The 21,531-nt window shown below is 49.0% G+C and overlaps 1 protein-coding gene across 3 annotated transcripts in view; it reads left to right on the top strand.

The window, feature by feature from the left end:
• robo3 (roundabout, axon guidance receptor, homolog 3 (Drosophila)) overlaps positions 1-21,531 on the top strand; it is a 149,010-nt gene that overhangs the window by 99,304 nt on the left and 28,175 nt on the right. For all 3 annotated transcript variants that reach the window (XM_056285342.1, XM_056285341.1, XM_056285343.1), the window contains exons 8-11: positions 3,391-3,562; positions 9,244-9,449; positions 18,586-18,667; positions 19,680-19,848. In XM_056285342.1, the coding sequence (XP_056141317.1) occupies positions 3,391-3,562; positions 9,244-9,449; positions 18,586-18,667; positions 19,680-19,848 (629 nt within the window). The remainder of the gene's footprint in view (positions 1-3,390; positions 3,563-9,243; positions 9,450-18,585; positions 18,668-19,679; positions 19,849-21,531) is intronic.

Genomic DNA, 21,531 nt, shown 5'->3' with positions numbered 1-21,531 from the left:
GAGTGATGCCGAAGTTGTCATAGCTAAAACAAATTATATAACAGTAATTTTAAACGAGAACAGAGCAAACAATAGCATACGTCTCCAGGAGGGTGGGACTATGACCAAGGGAAAGCAGGACGCATCACAAACAGGCTCTGAAGTTATCAGGCGATCGAAAGAGAGCGAGAGAGAGAGATGATCCATGGTCATCAGACAGTCTATAAAGGAAGAAAATTTTCCCTGGAAAAGCGAGAGAGAGAGGGAAGAGAGCAAGGGGAACAATCGCACAACATGTGCACATATGCAAACAGAAGGTTAGAATGGCGCGATGCATTCCGAAAGTTTAGGAACATTATCGTCGGCAGGACTAAACGAAGACATTACTGCTTAGACCTACAGTCATAAATACATTGAGACTGGGACCCTTCCAAAACAGAATAGTTGTGACAATGCTCAGAAGGAAGTCAAACTACCAAAGAAATAAGACAACTAGTTGAAAGCTAATGAGAACAGATTGGTTTTCAGTATAGATTTGAAAGAGTCTACGGAGTCAGATTCTGTGATGGTGGCTGGGAGACTATTCCAAAGAAAGGGGGCATGGTAAGAGAAGGCTCTGCAGCCTGCAGACATCTCTTTAATCTAGGGACAGAGAGGAGCCCTGCACTTTGAGAATAGAGGACACAAGAAGGTACATAAGGCTGTATAAGATCTGATAAATATGAGAGGGCAAACCTATTAAATATTTAAGTTAAAAAGTAGCACTTTCAAGTCAGATCTAGCATCAATGGGGAGCCAGTGAAGGGAGGCTACAATTGGCGTGATATGGTCAAACATTTTTGTTTTAGTTAATATTGTAGCTGCAGCATTTTGAGCCAGCTGAAGGTTTTTAGTATTAGCGCTTGGCAGGCCAGAAAAAAAGGATATTGCCATAATCTAATCTGGATAAAACAAAAGCATGGATCAGGATCTATAAAACTGGATTTTGGCAATCTTTCATAGATGGTAAAAGGAGGTCTTGGGGATTGTGAAATTCAAAAGATAGGGATTGATCAAAAATAACACCAAGGAGATTACACTTGTCAAGAGATACCATATTTTTATCATAAAGGTGACTTTGTCGTGCAGGGCCGATAACTAGCATCTCAGGTTTTTCAGAATTAAGTAGTAAGAAATTAGATGACATCCAATTTTTCACTGCAGACAAACATGTCTCTAGATTTCTGAGAATGATTGCCTGACTTGACAGGCACATATGGCTGAGTATCATCAGCGTAGCAGTGGAAATGTATTCCATAGCTCCGTATAATATGGCCAAGAGGAGAGATGTAAAAATAGCAAAGGACCAAAAACTAAGCCCAGGGGTACACCATATTTCACTTCAGAGAAATCAGATGTAATAGTACCATGGAAGACACACTGTGTTCTACAGCCAGGGGTACACTTCCGATCAGAGGGTAACTCCTGACAGTGCTAGCATCTAAAATAGAAGTCACTTTGTTTCACACTTGGTATTGCTAGATTCAGCTGGAGATGCTGAATATTTTGGTGTATGATATGTGTATGTTTGTTTCAGTAAATAGCGAAAAACGAGCTTAGGTTTTGGCCAGGGATACACTTTTATCAGGGGATACGTACCTTGGCAGGGCACCAGGAAGAGTTTGGCTAGTGCGTATCACCATGTCGAGAAGATGCTGTTTTCTTCAGTGTAACATTTTTTTCTTATTTAATTTATGCTGTTTTAATTTTCTTATATAATTATTATTATATTTTATTTGACATATTCCCATATTTTCATATGTATTAGCAGCTGAATGGTAAATGGACTGCATTTGTATAGCGCTTTTCTAGTCTGCCAGCCACTCAAAATGATTTAGAGTGTATGCCACACATTCACACTCAGATGACGGAGGCTGCCATGCAAGCCACAGACCTGCTCACCAGGAGCAGTTAGGGGTTCGGTGTCTTGCTCAAGGACATTTCAACATGCTCTCTTGAGGAGCCGATGATTGAACCAGGAACCTTCTGGTTACTGGATAACCCACTCTACCTCCTGAGCCATGCCGCCCCAAATTGGCTACCAGTTGTCTTGGCGAGAGACTTATCTATCAGACACAATTTTAATAATGATAATAATAATAGTAATAACAATAATAATAATAACAATAATAACAATACACTAGAACACCCCACAGGAGAACAAGGCAGATAATGAGAGAGCTCCAGCCTGCTCAAAGCTGGGTCTGTGAGTCTGACTGTCCAGCTGGATGCCAGTTTGTGGAGCTTCTCAACTCCGAAAACATTGAAGCAAATTTTCGATTCGCCATCAATTTTCATAAAACTGCCAATATTCAAAATCAACACAGCTGATTTCTCGCCTCAACAATTCTCAGGTGAATTTAATGATCAAATTATGAAAATTGTAATAAATAAATAGGCCTTAGTCTCGCCCCATGTGCTCTAAGCAGTTGGCCACTCACAACAGAGTGGGCTTGGTACAGTGAACACCTAGGGGCTGGGGGGGGGGGGGGGGGGGCTTAAAGAGACAGAAGAGACCGGAAGCCAAAACAGCTCGTTTCAGGCTTGGTGAGCATGAGGCGCTGCAGACACAGCCTGTACAGCTGTAACGGGGTGCTATTTGACCAGAAAAACATTCAAATGTTTGTAATTAGGCCGCGAAAATGACTATATTAAACTGGGAAATCGCATAATATTGGCCGTTTAAGATGAGGAGTAATAAATAAAGACGATCACAAAAATGCAACAGAGCATGAGGTGAGGAGTAGTCGATCCCACGCAGCCAATTATGCCCCTATTCGTCTTCCCCCCCGTGTCTATCCTGTCACATTATACTGAATCAAGCATAAGTTGTTCGCCAATTTAAGTCCATTTCTATTTCAATTTCACTGGCAGCGTTCTGTTGAAGTAAGCTGTGTGTGAAGTAAGCTGAGTCGAAAACTACCACTGGAGTGAGTACAGTACAGTAAATTTGGGCAATGTCTGCCCTTTTTTATAAGCATCAGGCCTTTTTCATGCACTTCCTGTTCGGTTCTGATCTTCCAGCATCACCGGCTGACTGCAAGCTTTTGAGGTGTTGGTCCGGTGGTGAACTTCCTCCTAGTATCCTGTTTTCACCTCCCTTTTTCATTTTATTCTCCCTTGCCTACAGTGTCCCTGTATACACGAGTGATAAATTAATGAATGGATGCATGAATGAATGAATGACAAAATTAATATTTTTAAATTATTGGGAATAAATCCTTGACCCAGCCAACATGGATGCAGTGAGAAAGCCAGGGGGAAAAGCCAGTATCCTTGGCTGATATGAATAAATGAGTAAAGTGATTTTTTTTTTGATGATGACTTGATCTTCACTGAAAGAATAATTGCTTTGACTTTTTGCCTCTCTAGATCCTGCTGTTCCCCATTCAGGAATTGTCCCAGTCGGGTCGTTTCTCGGTGTCCTTGAGCGGTGAATTGACCATTACCGACGTCCACGCTGAAGACTCGGGGTATTACATCTGCCAGGCCATCAGCGTGGCCGGCAGCGTGCTGACTAAAGCCCTGCTGGAGGTGGAGAGCGGTAAGTACAGATTCGCACAGACAGGGATTACAGAACAACTGTAATCTGATGACAAAGCTGGCCACGGTAATGCGTTAATGACTTTAACTGCAAGTAAAAAGTAGTAATCACATTAAAGATACACGGATTTCAAAAAATGGCACAAAAACAGTCGTCAGTCACAGTGCTACATTTGCGTTTCTGCGGTTTTTCTTTGTCCTTGCCTCATTTTAACGTCCTTTAAAGTGACTGGCTGTCACCGGGCTTCAGGCACACATGTTCGCCAACTGGCAAAACTCCCAGTCAGACTTCCTCTGCCTCCAGGACACACCCTCAGATCTGCAGAGAAGAACAGCTTGTCACGATTCATTTCCAGTTTCTTTTTCTCCCCTTCTGACGTGACACAATGAAAGAGAACAATATCTGTGTCTGCATGACACGTAGGTTGGGCATGCACCGAGGACTGGGACTGCACCCAGCAGTTTCAGCAATACATTTCAACACTGACAACAATCCATTTTGACTGTCGTCAGAGGCCGAATGTCGTTAGCAACTCTCCATGGACTGACAAGTGACCAGCAAAGAATGATGTGAAACCGGGTCCGCGGTGGTGTAGCGGTCTAAGCATCGGCGTTGTGTCGATGCAGTTGCCCACTGGGGACCGGGGTTCGCGCCCCGGTCTCGTCAGACCCGACTATGGCCGGACTCGATGAAGCAGCAATAATTGGCAACGCTGTCTTCGGGAGGGGGGCGGAGTCGGCTTGTGTTCGTCACATGAATGCGTCTGTGGGTGTGTCGGAAAAAAGCAGTGGTTCGGCCTGGATTCGCCTTGTCACGAAAGTGGGGAGGCGTCTCCTCCGAGACTGCCGGCCGGGGAGATGCAGTTGGTAAACGCATGCAGTACGAGGGTGGGTGTTTGAACTAAAATAGGGAGCGACTGGCCACTAAAATTGGGAGAAAAAAGGGGAAAATCAGAAATAAATTTAGAAAAAGAAAAAAAATAATGACATGAAACACACAAGGTTTCCCCTCAACGGAGTATCCAAAACTCGCCTTCCAGGCGTCCGGGTAGCGTGGCGGTCTATTCCATTGCCTACCAACACGGGGATCACCAGTTCGAATCCCCGTGTTACCTCCGGCTTGGTCGGACGCCCCGGACACAATTGGCCGTGTCTGAGGGTGGGAAGCCGGATGTGGGTATGTGTCCTGGTCGCTGCACTAGCGCCTCCTCTGGTCGGTCGGGGCGCCTGTTGGGGGGGGGGTAACTGGGGGGGGTAGCGTGATCCTCCCACGCACTACGTCCCCCTGGTGAAACTCCTCACTGTCAGGTGAAAAGAAGCGGCTGGCGACTCCACATGTATGGGAGGAGGCATGTGGTAGTCTGCAGCCCTCCCTGGATCAGCAGAGGGGGTGGAGCAGAGACCGGGACGGCTTGAAAAATAGGGCAATTGGCCGAGTACAATAAATAAATAAATAATGTTTCCTTCCTGCATTTAAATGATATTTCAGTTTTGTGTGTGTATTCGTTAGTGTTTTTTGGGTTCAATGTGCAGTAACACTACGAGTCGTCACTGGTACTGTCTGTCGTGCTCAACCTGTTTTACAGCAAAAACCCTGTCATGGGGGCGTCTCTGTAGCCGAGGGGTTACAGCACATACCACATGGTTGCAACCGTCGTCGGTTCAATTCCAGCCGGCGACATTGGTTGCATGTCATACCCTTCTCTCTCTCTCTCTCTCTCTCTCTCTCTCTCTCTCTCTCTCTCTCTCTCTCTCTCTCTCTCTCTCTCTCTCTCTCTCTCTCTCTCTCTCTCTCTCTATCTCTCCCCCCCATTTCCTGTCTGCCGTTCACTATCACTGTCTAATAAAAAGAACCTAAAAAAAACCCTCTGACAACCCGTAGCCTCTCTAGTCTCCAATTCAGATGTACAGCTACACTAAATGTCAACATTTCTCGCAGTCTGCCGCCCTCGACCTGCTCCTCTCCCCACATGTAAACCCAAAATAAAAGCGAAAATCCTTCCAATCCGTCCCAAATTAAAATATCCTTCCTCCAAATGAGCAAACAGCAGGAGTCCACGTCTGATATAATCAAAAGGGACAAGTGGTGTTAGCTCTATGCAAATGACCCTGGCACAGCATATGCTGCCCTCACTGTACCCCCCCTCCCTCGCCCCCCCCCCGCCCCCCCTACTCACAGAGTAAACAGGGCTTTTGTTTAGTTGCATCTGCAAGGATGCTCGTAGTGCGGTGGCTCCCCAGCTCAGCGTAGCTTCAGCTGTGCATGTCCGAGCCCGGTACACCGCATCCTACAAGCGGGGCCAAGCGTAGCAGCTGTAGTCCAACCCCACAAACCGAATGTTTAGCTGAGCTGAGCCAGTCATCGCCGAAAAATGTTAAGGGGTCATATGCACGGCTTTCCATTACTGAAAGGTAAATCGTGTGTTCATTTTTTTTAGACGGCCTTGAACTCCTTTCTGTAGCATTTATGAACATTCCTCCAACTTACATGACTTGTCTAAACTAATCATAACTTGGCTAGTTGGCAGCACTCACGTCGAGCTGTTTACATGCAGCGTTTTACAGGCGTGCAGACAGGGAACACGGCCATATATGTCCATGTGTCCTGCACAGGTCTTCATTCATGCTCTTCTGTGGCCGGTGGGAACTTCTGCATCTCAGAACGACGCCGGGCACAGAGGGCCAAAATGAAAAGCTGCGAGCGGTGTGGGACTGTACAGTAAACAGCCTTGCTGTACAGCCAGTGCCTCAACATAGAGCTGTGCTCTTAACAGATATGAGACATCTCAAAAAGCCGCGTAACTGTGAACTGAAGCAAATTCGGTTTTGCCACGCTCTGTTGCTCTGCTGAGTAGCCCAAGTGTGCAGCCATAACGGGATATTGGTATTTTCTTTTTGGACGTCTCTCCACCTGTCAGCGTCTCGTGAAATTGCGTTGCAGCAGGGTTAAGTTATTCTTCTTTTGTCTTTGTTAAAATATTACCCTTGTGAATCACAGTTATGTTGTCAAGGCTCTCCCAGTATTCCCGTAGTCCATCACATTAAACCGCGACTAATGAAAGAAACATCTGGCCGTTCCTGGATTAGTCAGATTGTTCCGATTTAAAGTGATGAATGCTAGCGTGGAATAGGTCTGCGAAAGCATACGGCTCAACAACGCCGGCCGTACACAAACTAAGAGTCCAAGATTCAGTCAAATTAAAAGATATAGGGGCATCCGGATGGTGTGGTGGTCTATTTTGTTGCCTAACAACACAGCGATCGCCGGTTCGAATCCCAGTGTATCCTCCAACTTGGTCGGGCGTCCCTACAGTGACAATTGGCCGTGTCTGTGGGTGGGAAGCCGGATGTGGGTATGTGTCGCTGCACTAGCGCCTCCTCTGGTCGGTCGGGGGGAGGGGAAACTGGGGGGAATAGCGTGCTCCTCCCACATGCTACATCCCCCTGGTGAAACTCCTCACTGTCAGGTGAAAAGAAGCGGCTGGTGACTCCACATGTATGGGAGGAGGCATGTGGTAGTCTGCATCCCTCCCCGGATCGGCAGAGGGGGTGGAGCAGAGACCGGGACGGCTCGGAAGAGTGGGGTAATTGGACGGGTACAGTTGGGGAGAAAAAGGGAGGAACAATGCAAAAAAAGTAAATGATATAATAAGATTTTCATTATACAGCATAACGTCGTGGATCAGACCCTTCATCAAGCGAGAGAGACTGACGGAGATTTGGGTTGATGAACCCAAAGTACAGTGAACGTAATACATGAATTCTTACAGGATTTCTTAGAAGCATGGTGTCTGATGAAGCGACACATGGAAATGTAAATAATAAATGCTGCATTCGTTGAGCTTGTATTCGATATCGTTCCCAGTGGCCTGTTGCAAGAATTCAAAGATCAACATGTTCTTCTCGCCCGAGAAAAATCTATGTCATCGATTTGCATTTGAACTGGGGCAGGAGCAGAGAGAGAGAGACATGCAGGCTGGAAATCCGCTGAGAGAGTGGCACGTGACAACACGTTCACACACCAAACCGTGGGTTTTGTGAGGAGAATTTTGAAGAAAAAAGACAAAAAGTAAAAAAGTACCGTGAGGAGTGCGTTTGCCTTTAAGCGATGATTGATGATTCTATTCAATTTGTGAAAACCGAGTCGACCGCTTCAATCCAGCAGTGTCAGCCAGCCCATTAGCCCGCTGTTAAGATTGATGGTAAAAATGGAAAAAATATCATGTAGGCTATTACGTAACGGACCGGGTCTTAGGCGTTGTGTTGGAGTACGATGTAGATATGACTCAGATTAGTGCAGGTTGGAAGGAAGGTTGAAGGTTGAGAGCTGGTGCAGAGGCGGGTAGTTCAGGGATGGCAAAATGTACTGTGTGGCCCTCTGGAGGCGTTGTAGTCCTAATTAAACGCAACATCTGTGGTGGGTGGTGCCCTCTCAGTGACCCTAATCACATACCCGCTCTCATTTACCCACTTTATCATCACCCTGCTGAAGTTTCTACATCTCTGTGTATGACCTTAACGTCTAGATGAGCAGCCATCTTACATAGCATGAGGAAGAGACACAGCACATCCTCTTTTTAGATGCAAAGCACCTCATGAACCTGGCTTCTGACCCCGCCCACCTACAAACTGACAGGAAGTCTGGCGTCTGGCTGCACCAGCTGAGTAGAGCCGGTGATGGTAGGGGTGGGGGAGTCCTCCGCAAATGTTTGAGTGCAACTGAAAATATATGCTGTTGTAAAAAGTTAAAGAATTTGCACTTTATAAATGAACAGTATGATCCTCATTGGTTCGAAACTTGGCAAAACATGGCTATTTGTTCTGCACCCCCACCGCTGTTCTCTCTCAGCCTCTTTCTGGTATCTTACCACTTGTTATTGACCTTGTGGTTTCACCTGAGGTAGGATTTCACAGAAACACCATCAGCAGATATGCAACACGCACAAACAAATCAATGCTCTGATAAGAGTTTTTAATTGTATCTTATGTGACAGCTTGCTTTTCTGTTTTCTGCGCTCCAGTTAGCTAAAAAACGTGCTCCAGACCAGCTAACTGTAGCTCTGCTGAACTGGTGCAAAACGTGCGGTTTATACGAGGCCTGCGTCAAACTACGAGTGGTCGTTTAACGCTCTGCTCACAACAAAGTCACACAACACTTGGGCTTCACATTTATGACACGGTGTCCTTGTTTTTGTTCACTGCTGAGGAGAAACCGCCGTGTGGGCTTTAACTCCGCCTTGAAGTGCCCCTTGCAGCTTTTCACCCTGTTGTGTAGCCGTGTGTTAGCTAACACTACATTTAACAAATGTCAGCCAATTCAAACATTAAGTGTTGGCTTGCTTGTTCAGAACAACGAGCAGGCGAACAAAGTGAAATAATAAGAAATAAAATAGTATTTGGTTACCATCAACTGGGGACGTCCTTCCCGCTCTCGCCATCATTTTCGCTGACATGAAATGTCACAACTTGGAAACTGGGGTATCAGATATTTCCTGATTTCCCACGGGTAATTACGACTTCAGGGGGCATTCATGTGCTGGTAACTCATAAATGTATTAAACATGTGTCCGAGAGCACTCGGAGGCACTAATAAGTATTTTTCATAAAAGGCGACTTAAGAGGCGTTCAGCTGAAAGCTTCGAGCATGAACCTCAGCTTCATTTCACCTTTCTGTCTCCACAGCACCCTCCGACCGTGTCCCGCCAATCATCCGTCAGGGACCTGCCAATCACACTCTAGCTCCAGGTTCCACAGCCCAGTTACAGTGTCACGTCATGGGCAACCCTCTACCCAGCATCCAATGGGAGAAGGATGGACAGAGGATCTTAGGGAGCGATGGGCGAATCAGCTTGATGGAAAATGGCACCTTTCAAATCACCAACCTTCAGGTATTTTGATAAAAGACCGTCAGTTTTATTATTCCCTTTGTTCGTGTCCCCCAGCTATTGTATGAAATTAAAAATTCACACTTGCCTTTGGACTCCACTTGACTCATCCACTTCCCAAGCCTCTGTTATCTTTGCAAATGCAGCATTTTTCAGACACACGCTTTGCAGTAATGCCTCTCCACTTACTGCTGCTGTCTGATGTCCCTCGCCCGCTTTAATTCACTGTACAGCTGCAGCTGGTAATCACCCCCGTCAGAGAATGTTCCACAAATGCAATACCTTTTATGTTCATGATATATTCCTATCTGTACAACTTACAATAATACACAGGACACACATTCACATGATAAAAAGAATTCCACTGCAGGAAAAATGTGAAACATTTAAATAGAAGACATTTGTACGACAAAAAGAAACTGCATTGTTAAGGAAACAGTGGTGGAAAATGTAACAAAAAAGCTTGTGGTGGTTCATGATCATCATAATAATGAGTGAACAGAGCCATTAGCAGTCATTAGCGCTAGCGCTCACCATGCTAATGAAATCTGTTCTACCCAGAATTCCCCCCTGGGTTGGAAACAACACCTGAGGTCACTGCAGCATTCGCTGTAGCCTTGAGGAGGCATACGCATTAATTGATTGTGGGTTCTCAATGATTAACGATTGCTGAGGCTTTAATTAAATTCTCAATACATCTTCGCTAGAGAGGATGAATGGGAGACGGCAAAGGGAAGGAGAGGCAGCAGAATGGCAGATCACAGTGGACGGAAAGAACAGGGATGGGCACAATAAACCAAGACTGTTGTATACACCCATCCCTTTTTCTTATATATATATATATATATATATATATATATATATATATATGTATGTGTGTGTGTGTATATATACGTATATATGCAACAACATCAATGTTTGATACCCAGGCTGCCGTACCAGTGGGATTGGGACTTTGCAGGTTTAGCAGAAATATTTCCGTTCCCCTCTGATTTGTATTAGCATTGCCAAAAGGTTAAAACATGAAACTATAATAAATTTTCAGAAATATAAACACCGAGGTTTTCAGTGTCCTTGGAGCAGATCTGATGCGTGGTACTTTGGCCGAGCTTCCCAAAAATCCTTCAGCTTCCCTTTAAACACGCTTTGGCATAAATTAAGTCCCAAGGTCTAAAGGAAACCTCAAACACCGTCTCTCTCAGCAGCATGAGAAAAAGAGCACATCGTTTATAGAATACTTTTAAAAGAGGTAATCACGACAAATATCCCGGCCCCGCCGAGTGGGGCTGCAGTGATGTTCAGAGGGGCCCCTGGTGGGGGACAGATGGTCCGTTTGTTCCTACTGCCCTGGGAATGAGGAGATGCCACTACCCTGGGATTTCTGCCAGATTCACCAGAGCCTCCCCGTGCAAACACCAAGAGCAGTGAGACACAGGGTGTGTGTGTGTGTGTGTGTGTGGGGGGGGGGGGGTAGATAAGAGAGGTGTGTGCTGCCATGCTGCTAAATGGTTGATGTGTGTACGGAGCTGGTGGGAGGGGTCGGGGCAACGAGGGAAGGGAGGGAAGGCAACCGAGAGGAACGATAGAGAGGAGGAAATATGAAAGTGAGAAACGAAACCAAAAAGCAGCGAGACGTGAAGGGGGGAGGGGGGGTGACGACTGTAGAAAGACTCAACTCAACAGCGATTACACCAGAAAAGACGTTTCTCTCTTCCCGTCTCTTCGCTCCTCTTCTTGTCCATTTTTCAACAATCTGTTTAGCGCGGCGCCGAGCGCTGCCAGCCTTGATTAATAGTCAGGTGCAGGCCTGTTTACCCCCTCCATCAGCGCGGGTCCCCCCTCGCTACCAATCAGACGCCACCATCTGGGACCTGCTTACCCCATAGACAGGCGCACCGCTGGCCGGCCCACGGGTCAGTTCAAGGTCAGGGCCCGTAGGAAGAGAATGATGTTGTGTGGGACTGGGCATCACCTGTCCTTTGTCCTGCGGGACACGCTGACAAGCCACTTAGGCCTGAGTAATTTCTCTGTCACTGTTACTGATGAGCCGGGCCACAGATACCGGCGAGGAGGATGGCCGACTGTACGCCGCTAAGTGACGCATTAGTCACAATAGGGCTGCTCCCGTTTGCCTCGCGTGTCCTCCCCATAATGCATTGGGTTTTCACTGGAACTTATCTGGGCTGCCTTTCTGGAACATAAGTGATTAAGGGAAGATTGATGGCGTGTGTGTGTGAGACCGGGTGTGCGAGTAAATAACGCGTTTGGGTGCAGGAAAGAAAGGAGGACGGGGACAGTTCAAAGAAACGGAGCTTTAGACGGAGGAGGAGAGGAGGTGTAATTCTGGTTGGTGTCAACCCTCCACCCTTAGGCGATGCTGCTGCAAGCTGTCAGCTCCGTTACACCTGTTTGTGTGCTGACAGCAGTCCCGGGGTATCGAGCCCAACATCTTCCACCGGTGTAAGCAGTTTCACAGCCGGGCTGGGTTTTGGCCATCTCCCACGTGCACGCACACGTGCACGCACACGTGCACACATGCACAAACACTCTTCTTTTTGGGGAGGGGGACCCCCCCCTTTTTCGCCACAATTGTATCCGGCAACTATTCCGAGCCGTCCCAGTCTCTGCTCCACCCCCTCCGCTGATCCGGGGAGGGCTGCAGACTACCACATGCCTCCTCCCATACATGTGGAGTCACCAGCCGCTTCTTTTCACCTGACAGTGAGGAGTTTCACCAGGGGGACGTAGCACGTAGGAGGATCACGCTATTCCCCCCAGCCCCCTGAAACAGGCGCCCCAACCGACCAGAGGAGGCGCTAGTGCAGTGAGCAGGACACATACCCACATCCGGCTTCCCACCCACAGGCACAGCCAATTGTGTCTGTAGTGACGCCTGACCAAGCCGGAGGCAACACGGGGATTCGAACCAGAGATCCTCATGTTGGTAGGCAATGGAATAGACCGCTGGGCTACCTGGACACCCACAAACACTGTTTTGTTCTCTCTCTTCTACATGCACACAGAGAAAAACACATTCATCACATAGCTTGTAATCACTTGTGCTCACAGCTAGTCCAGCATGGTCAGTAGTGAGCGTTGAGTCCAGCATGGTCAGTAGTGAGCGTGATGTCCAGCATGGTCAGTAGTGAGCGTGATGTCCAGCATGGTCAGTAGTGAGCGTGATGTCCAGCATGGTCACTAGTGAGTGTGATGTCCAGCATGGTCAGTAGTGAGCGTTCAGTCCAACATGGTCAGTAGTGAGCGTGACATCAGCATGGTCAGTAGTGAGCGTTCAGTCCAGCATGGTCAGTAGTGAGCGTTCAGTCCAGCATGGTCAGTAGTGAGCGTGACGTCCAGCATGGTCAGTAGTGAGCGTGACATCAGCATGGTCAGTAGTGAGCGTTCAGTCCAGCATGGTCAGTAGTGAGCGTGACATCAGCATGGTCAGTAGTGAGCGTTCAGTCCAGCATGGTCAGTAGTGAGCGTGACGTCCAGCATGGTCAGTAGTGAGCGTGATGTCCAGCATGGTCAGTAGTGAGTGTGATGTCCAGCATGGTCAGTAGTGAGCGTTCAGTCCAACATGGTCAGTAGTGAGCGTGACATCAGCATGGTCAGTAGTGAGCGTTCAGTCCAGCATGGTCAGTAGTGAGCGTGACGTCCAGCATGGTCAGTAGTGAGCGTGACATCAGCATGGTCAGTAGTGAGCGTTCAGTCCAGCATGGTCAGTAGTGAGCGTGACGTCCAGCATGGTCAGTAGTGAGCGTGACATCAGCATGGTCAGTAGTGAGCGTTCAGTCCAGCATGGTCAGTAGTGAGCGTGACGTCCAGCATGGTCAGTAGTGAGCGTTCAGTCCAGCATGGTCAGTAGTGAGCGTTCAGTCCAACATGGTCAGTAGTGAGCGTGACATCAGCATGGTCAGTAGTGAGCGTTCAGTCCAGTATGGTCAGTAGTGAGCGTGACATCAGCATGGTCAGTAGTGAGCGTAACATCAGCATGGTCAGTAGTGAGCGTTCAGTCCAGCATGGTCAGTAGTGAGCGTTCAGTCCAACATGGTCAGTAGTGAGCGTAACATCAGCATGGTCAGTAGTGAGCGTGACATCAGCATGGTCAGTAGTGAGCGTTCAGTCCAGCATGGTCAGTAGTGAGCGTGACATCAGCATGGTCAGTAGTGAGCGTAACATCAGCATGGTCAGTAGTGAGCGTTCAGTCCAGCATGGTCAGTAGTGAGCGTGACATCAGCATGGTCAGTAGTGAGCGTTCAGTCCAGCATGGTCAGTAGTGAGCGTTCAGTCCAGCATGGTCAGTAGTGAGCGTGACGTCCAGCATGGTCAGTAGTGAGCGTGACATCAGCATGGTCAGTAGTGAGCGTGACGTCCAGCATGGTCAGTAGTGAGCGTTCAGTCCAGCATGGTCAGTAGTGAGTGTGACATCAGCATGGTCAGTAGTGAGCGTTCAGTCCAGCATGGTCAGTAGTGAGCGTGACATCAGCATGGTCAGTAGTGAGCGTTCAGTCCAGCATGGTCAGTAGTGAGCGTTCAGTCCAGCATGGTCAGTAGTGAGCGTGATGTCCAGCATGGTCACTAGTGAGCGTGATGTCCAGCATGGTCAGTAGTGAGCGTGATGTCCAGCATGGTCACTAGTGAGTGTGATGTCCAGCATGGTCAGTAGTGAGCGTTCAGTCCAACATGGTCAGTAGTGAGCGTGACATCAGCATGGTCAGTAGTGAGCGTTCAGTCCAGCATGGTCAGTAGTGAGCGTTCAGTCCAGCATGGTCAGTAGTGAGCGTGACGTCCAGCATGGTCAGTAGTGAGCGTGACATCAGCATGGTCAGTAGTGAGCGTTCAGTCCAGCATGGTCAGTAGTGAGCGTGACATCAGCATGGTCAGTAGTGAGCGTTCAGTCCAGCATGGTCAGTAGTGAGCGTGACGTCCAGCATGGTCAGTAGTGAGCGTGATGTCCAGCATGGTCAGTAGTGAGTGTGATGTCCAGCATGGTCAGTAGTGAGCGTTCAGTCCAACATGGTCAGTAGTGAGCGTGACATCAGCATGGTCAGTAGTGAGCGTTCAGTCCAGCATGGTCAGTAGTGAGCGTGACGTCCAGCATGGTCAGTAGTGAGCGTGACATCAGCATGGTCAGTAGTGAGCGTTCAGTCCAGCATGGTCAGTAGTGAGCGTGACGTCCAGCATGGTCAGTAGTGAGCGTGACATCAGCATGGTCAGTAGTGAGCGTTCAGTCCAGCATGGTCAGTAGTGAGCGTGACGTCCAGCATGGTCAGTAGTGAGCGTTCAGTCCAGCATGGTCAGTAGTGAGCGTTCAGTCCAACATGGTCAGTAGTGAGCGTGACATCAGCATGGTCAGTAGTGAGCGTTCAGTCCAGTATGGTCAGTAGTGAGCGTGACATCAGCATGGTCAGTAGTGAGCGTAACATCAGCATGGTCAGTAGTGAGCGTTCAGTCCAGCATGGTCAGTAGTGAGCGTGACGTCCAGTATGGTCAGTAGTGAGCGTGACATCAGCATGGTCAGTAGTGAGCGTGACATCAGCATGGTCAGTAGTGAGCGTTCAGTCCAGCATGGTCAGTAGTGAGCGTGACATCAGCATGGTCAGTAGTGAGCGTAACATCAGCATGGTCAGTAGTGAGCGTTCAGTCCAGCATGGTCAGTAGTGAGCGTGACATCAGCATGGTCAGTAGTGAGCGTTCAGTCCAGCATGGTCAGTAGTGAGCGTTCAGTCCAGCATGGTCAGTAGTGAGCGTGACGTCCAGCATGGTCAGTAGTGAGCGTGACATCAGCATGGTCAGTAGTGAGCGTGACGTCCAGCATGGTCAGTAGTGAGCGTTCAGTCCAGCATGGTCAGTAGTGAGTGTGACATCAGCATGGTCAGTAGTGAGCGTTCAGTCCAGCATGGTCAGTAGTGAGCGTTCAGTCCAGCATGGTCAGTAGTGAGCGTGACATCAGCATGGTCAGTAGTGAGCGTGACGTCCAGCATGGTCAGTAGTGAGCGTTCAGTCCAGCATGGTCAGTAGTGAGCGTGACGTCCAGCATGGTCAGTAGTGAGCGTTCAGTCCAGCATGGTCAGTAGTGAGTGTGACATCAGCATGGTCAGTAGTGAGCGTGACGTCCAGCATGGTCAGTAGTGACCGTTCAGTCCAGCATGGTCAGTAGTGAGCGTTCAGTCCAGTATGGTCAGTAGTGAGCGTTCAGTCCAGCATGGTCAGTAGTGAGCGTTCAGTCCAGCATGGTCAGTAGTGACCGTTCAGTCCAGCATGGTCAGTAGTGACCGTTCAGTCCAGCATGGTCAGTAGTGACCGTTCAGTCCAGCATGGTCAGTAGTGAGCGTTCAGTCCAGCATGGTCAGTAGTGAGCGTTCAGTCCAGCATGGTCAGTAGTGAGCGTTCAGTCCAGCATGGTCAGTAGTGAGCGTGACGTCCAGCATGGTCAGTAGTGAGCGTGACATCAGCATGGTCAGTAGTGAGCGTGACGTCCAGCATGGTCAGTAGTGAGCGTTCAGTCCAGCATGGTCAGTAGTGAGCGTTCAGTCCAGCATGGTCAGTAGTGAGCGTTCAGTCCGTCATCGCCACAGAGCTTAACAGCAGCCAGCCTGGTGATGAACATTCTGTCTTGTGATCTCCTTCTACACTCCTGCTCTGACCTGAACAAAACGGAGGAAGGAGAGGCTAACAGCCTGACCTGTTCCTGCCCCTCCAACAGAACCGCTGAGAAGACCACTGACAAAAACACACTGGCTGGCGTTCACACAATAACCAAAGTATAACTTCATTTAATTTACACTGTTCCCAGAGTTGGCAATGCACTTTTTTTCCCCTTGCTTTTTTTTTTTTTTTTTTTTGAAGCGTGTCTAATGAAGAGAGAAATATTCATACAATCAGGCCTTTGGAGGATCAGTTTTCTATATTTACATCACAGATGCATTATAAGCAGACATGGCTGAATAGTCTGGGCTGACTTTTGATTAAAAGTAAATGTTCTTTAGAAGTTCAATTACTTAAAAAGAAAGAAGAAACAGAAAAAAAAAGTTTTGGAATAATTTGCCTACTCTGCGGCACATACCAAGTCATCCCACATCCAACATCAACAACTTGAACAGTCACTGCCTGGTCAGGAACGTTGAAACTGGGGGGGGGGGGGCGTCTGGGTAGCGTGGCAGTCTATTCCGTTGCCTACCCACATGGGGATCGGCGGTTCGAATCCCTGTGTTGCCTCCGGCTTGGTTGGGCGTCCCGACAGACACAATTGGGTGTGTCTGCAGGTGGGAAGCCGGATGTGGGCACAGGTCTTGGTCGCTGCACTAGCGCCTCCTCTGGTCGGTCGGGCTGCCTGTTTGGGGGGGGGGGACTGGGGGGGAATAGTGTGATCCTCCCACGTGCTACGTCCCCCTGGTGAAACTCCTCACTGTCAGGTGAAAAGAAGCAGCTGGTGACTCCACATGTATGGGAGGAGGCGTGTGGTAGTCTGCAGCCCTCCCCGGACCAGCAGAGGGGGTGGAGCAGAGACCGGGACGGACCAGCAGAGGGGGTGGAGCAGAGACCGGGACGGCTCAGAAGAGTGGGGTAATTGGCAAGATACAATCGACTATTGGGGGGAATCTACAAAAAAAAAACTGAAACTGATGTTCGTTATCGGTCCTTGTAATTACAAAATTGATCTTTTTATCTGTAGTTTTGGGCGGCACGGTGGTGCAGTGGTTAGCACGGTCGCTTCACAGCAAGAAGGCCCTGAGTTTGAGCCCCGGGGTCGTCCAACCTTGGGGGTCGTCCCAGGTCGTCCTCTGTGTGGAGTTTGCATGTTCTCCCCGTGTCTGCGTGGGTTTCCTCCGGGTGATCCGGTTTCCTCCCACAGTCCAAAGACCTGTAGGTCAGGTGGATCGGCCGTACTTAATTGTCCCTAGGTGTGTGTGTGTGTGTGTGTGTGTGTGTGTGTGTGTGTGTGTGTGTGTGTGTGTGTGTGTGTGTGTGTGTGTGTGTGTATCTGTTTGTGTGTGTGTGTGTGTGTGTGTGTGTGTATCTGTTTGTGTGTGTGTGTGTGTGTGTGTGTGTGTGTGTGTGTGTGTGTGTGTGTGTGTGTGTGTGTTGGCCCTATGATGGCCTGGTGGCCTGTCCAGGGTGTCTCCCCGCCTCCTGCCCAGTGACTGCTGGGACAGGCTCCATCATCCCCGTGACCGTGATTGGGATAACTGGCTTGAGTACTGGATGGATGGATGTAGTTGTGTTTTTTTGTTTTTTTTAACATTTATTTCTGATTTTTCCCTTTTTCTTCCAATTTAGTGGCCAATCGCTCCCTATTTTAATTTAAACACCCACCCTCGTACTGCATGCGTTCGCCAACTGCATCTCTCCGGCCGGCAGTCTCGAAGGAGTCGCCTCCCCACGTTCGTGACAAGGCGACTCCAGGCCGAACCACTGCTTTTTCCCACACACACACAGAGACGCATTTGTGTGATGAACACAAGCCGACTCCGCCCCCCTCCCAAAGACAGCGTTGCCAATGATTGGTGCTTCATCGAGTCCGGCCATAGTCGGATCTGACGAGGATGGATGTAGCTTTGAGAGTGATGTCATCACATCATTGTCAGTACACACGACTATTGTCCAGGTTATAACTTAAACATTGGGTAAAGCACAACTAAGTTTTCCGGCTGTTTTAATGGATGCTACTATATGTACCTTGATTTTTGGTCACTCATCCTCTTGCATGGGGACTCACAAAGATACGCTTCTCAACACAACACAACAAAAAATGGTTTGCCATGATGGAGTATCGGGCTGGTGTTGTGGCACGATGACTCTAGAGACTGTTACATGCACTTTGCAGTGTGGCAGTAATAGGTAAAGGGGTATTATTACGTACTTATACTGAAATACTGCGGTTGTTCTCTGGTGAACGTGTTGCCCTGCAGCAAAGAGCCGCATGTTGAGAATCGGATAAATTATAGCGTTGGCAGTTTTCAGCGGTGCCATTTCCACGTTACTCAGTGTTCTGAACAGCAGCGTGTAGCAGTTCAGCCTCTCCTCCCAGTTTAAGATATATGAACTTTCCACCACTTATGGACACAGACGCACACACGAACACACAGAAACACGTACGCCCTGATGCTGATGATTCCTACTTTGTTGTTGCCAGGACATGGATTCGGGGGTGTATACCTGCCTCGCCTCGAGCTCCAGCGGAGAGACGAGTTGGAGTGGCGTGCTGACAGTCAAAGGTGAACAGGATGGCCTGCTTTTAACACACTCTCATCACACAGCACCGAGTGGCAGTGTGGGGCAACACTGCCATATGTAAAAACACAGAAGAACACGTGATGTCATTCAAAGCTGTTATATTGGGCGTCCGGGTGGCATAGTGGCGGTCTATTCCGTTGCCTGCCAACACGGTGATCGCCAGTTCGAATCCCGGAGTTACCCCTGGCTTGGCCGGGCGTCCCTACAGACACAATTGGCCGTGTCTGCAGGTGGGAAGCCGGATGTGGGTATGTGTCCTGGTCGCTGCACTAGCGCCTCCTCTGGTCGGTCTGTTTGGGGGGGAATAGCGTGATCCTCCCATGCGCTACGTCCCCCTGGTGAAACTCCTCACTGTCAGGTGAAAAGAAGCGGCTGGTGACTCCACATGTATGGGAGGAGGCATGTGGTAGTCTGCAGCCCTCCCCGGATCAGCAGAGGGGGTGGAGCAGAGACCGGGACGGCTCGGAAGAGTGGGGTAATTGGCTGGCTACACCTGGGGAGAAAGGGGAGGGGGGGGGCAAGTTTTATTGAATGTACTGTGATGTATGCAGTGGTATTGTGAAGTATTTCTGTCATGTTGTCGCCCTAAATGAGTTTTTTCCAAATTGTCACCCGTCGTCACAGCTTGTCAGTCAGTAATTAAGTGAATCATAGAAGTGAGTTTCCAACAGTCGTACTCTTTGTACTCTGTCTGGTGAAATCCGTGGGTGTAAGTGCACTTTATAAAGTATTTCGGGGATTATAGGGATTTTAGCCGCAGTATTGCGTAACACGGGGAAGTGTATTGTGATACATCATAGTGTTGTGTTGCACTGCATAAGGGCCAATAAAGAACCTGCAGACTGCAGGAACAGCAATACTTCCAGTTCAGTCAACATGTCTCTCTCCCTTTCTCTTCCCTTCCTTCCTTCCTGTACGTCCTCCCCACTCTCCACCTCGCTCTGCCCTTGCTCTTCCTCTGCCCTCCACCCTTTCGGCTCTGGCCCTCCGCAGAGAGTGCGGACTCTTCTGTCTCTCAGGCCACGGAGCCCTTCCAGTTGCCAGGCCCCCCGCACAAGCCTGTCGTCACAGATGTGACCAAAAACAGCGTCACGTTAACTTGGCAGCCCAACGCCCACGAGGGAGGAGCGGCCGTCACTTCGTACATCATCGAAGCCTTCAGGTGAGCTGTCATCTGAATGCTGTCAACTGAAATCCCTAGCTAAAAGTTTATTTTTTCCCCCCAAGATTATTTTTTGGCATGTTTGCCCATATTGGATGGAGGAGAGTGACGTGGCAGACAGGAAATAAGGGGAGAGAGAGATGGTTACGACGTGCCGCAAAGTTCACTGGCTGGAATCGAACCAGGGATGTTGCGGTTATGTGGCATGCACCGTAACCATTCAGCCGGGGCGCCATTTTGAGCCAATCAGGCGGGCTCATGCTCAAATTCACACAAAACACACATATGTGCATGTACACATATGCACACACGCATGCGTGGTGAGTGTGATGCTAATGACTCTGAATGGGCCAGAGGAGACGTACACTAAACCTCAGACAGCGTTAGCAACTGGTTTTCTTCTTTTGCTGCACCAGGAAGCTCGTGTGATGCTCAGATTCACATGGGTTCACTGACCGATGGATGCCGGGAACTGGAGAGATGGATTAGAGAATGAAAATTGTCCCTCACATGAGGATAATCTGTGTTTTCGGGGAAACGTGGCCGGCCCTCGTCTTCCATGAAAAGGGGACTGTTGTGGTTTATCGGATCCAGTCCCCTTAGCCCCCACTTTAACCCTGAGGCCACGGTGGGAATTGATTCATTGTAGACTTGGTTAGAGGGGGTCAATGGGCCTCTTGCAGCATTTCCTCGCCCGAGGTGTTGAGGTTTATTTAGTGTACAGAAAAGAAAAGGAGGTGGGGGTGGAAAGGCAAAGTCAGGGGCAGATGGCGGGGTGCATGCTTGCTTGTGTGTGTGTGTGTGTGTGTTTATGTGTCTACTTGTGTATCGCCTCCCAGCTCACACAAAATCATAGTTACCTTGATTCTGGCTCTGAGTCTCGCGTCCCCGTGCCAGAGCTCAGTATTTGTGAGTCCTGCAGCAAGTTTCCCGTTGGCCTTGTGAGTCCTGCTGGGCATGGAGCCATGTTTACAAAACCTCCACTATCTGGGAGGAACATCTCAAACCTCTCAAATAAATGATTTGGATGGCTAAGCTGACTGTATCGCAACCCCCCCCCCCCCAAAAAAATAGGGTAGCATGGCGGTCTATTCTGTTGCCTACCAACATGGGGGTCGCTGGTTCGAATCCCCGTGTTACCTCTGGCTTGGTCGGGCGTCTCTACAGACACAATTGGCCGTGTCTGGAGCTGGGAAGCCGGATGTGGGTGTGTCCTGGTCCCTGCACTAGCGCCTCCTCTGGTCGGTTGGGGCGCCTGTTCAGGGGGGAGGGAGACTGGGGGGAATAGCGTGATCCTCCCACGCGCTACGTCCCCCTGGTGAAACTCCTCACTGTCAGGTGAAAAGAAGCGGCTGGTGACTCCACGTATCGAAGGAGACATGTGGTAGTCTGCAGCCCTCCCCGGATCAGCAGAGGGGGTGGAGCAGCGACCGGGACGGCTAGGAGGAGTGGGGTAATTGGTGGGATACAATTGTGGAGAAAAAGGGGGAAAAAAAAGATATATAAAGGTATAACGAGAATGGAGAGGAGAGGTGGAGTGTGTGTGTGGGGGAGGGGCGGGCGGGGGGGGGGACTAGATAATGCATCTGATCTGGGTGAATAGCAGTAGGCCGAGTAGATGCCCTTATTTCCGGTTGGCAGCTGTGCCGTTTCCCGAGCTTCATCACATTATTCATCAAACTG

This window comes from Lampris incognitus, chromosome 8 (assembly GCF_029633865.1).
Source record: "Lampris incognitus isolate fLamInc1 chromosome 8, fLamInc1.hap2, whole genome shotgun sequence".
Classification (NCBI taxonomy): domain Eukaryota; kingdom Metazoa; phylum Chordata; class Actinopteri; order Lampriformes; family Lampridae; genus Lampris; species Lampris incognitus.
This window is presented reverse-complemented; position numbering and strand designations above follow the sequence as displayed.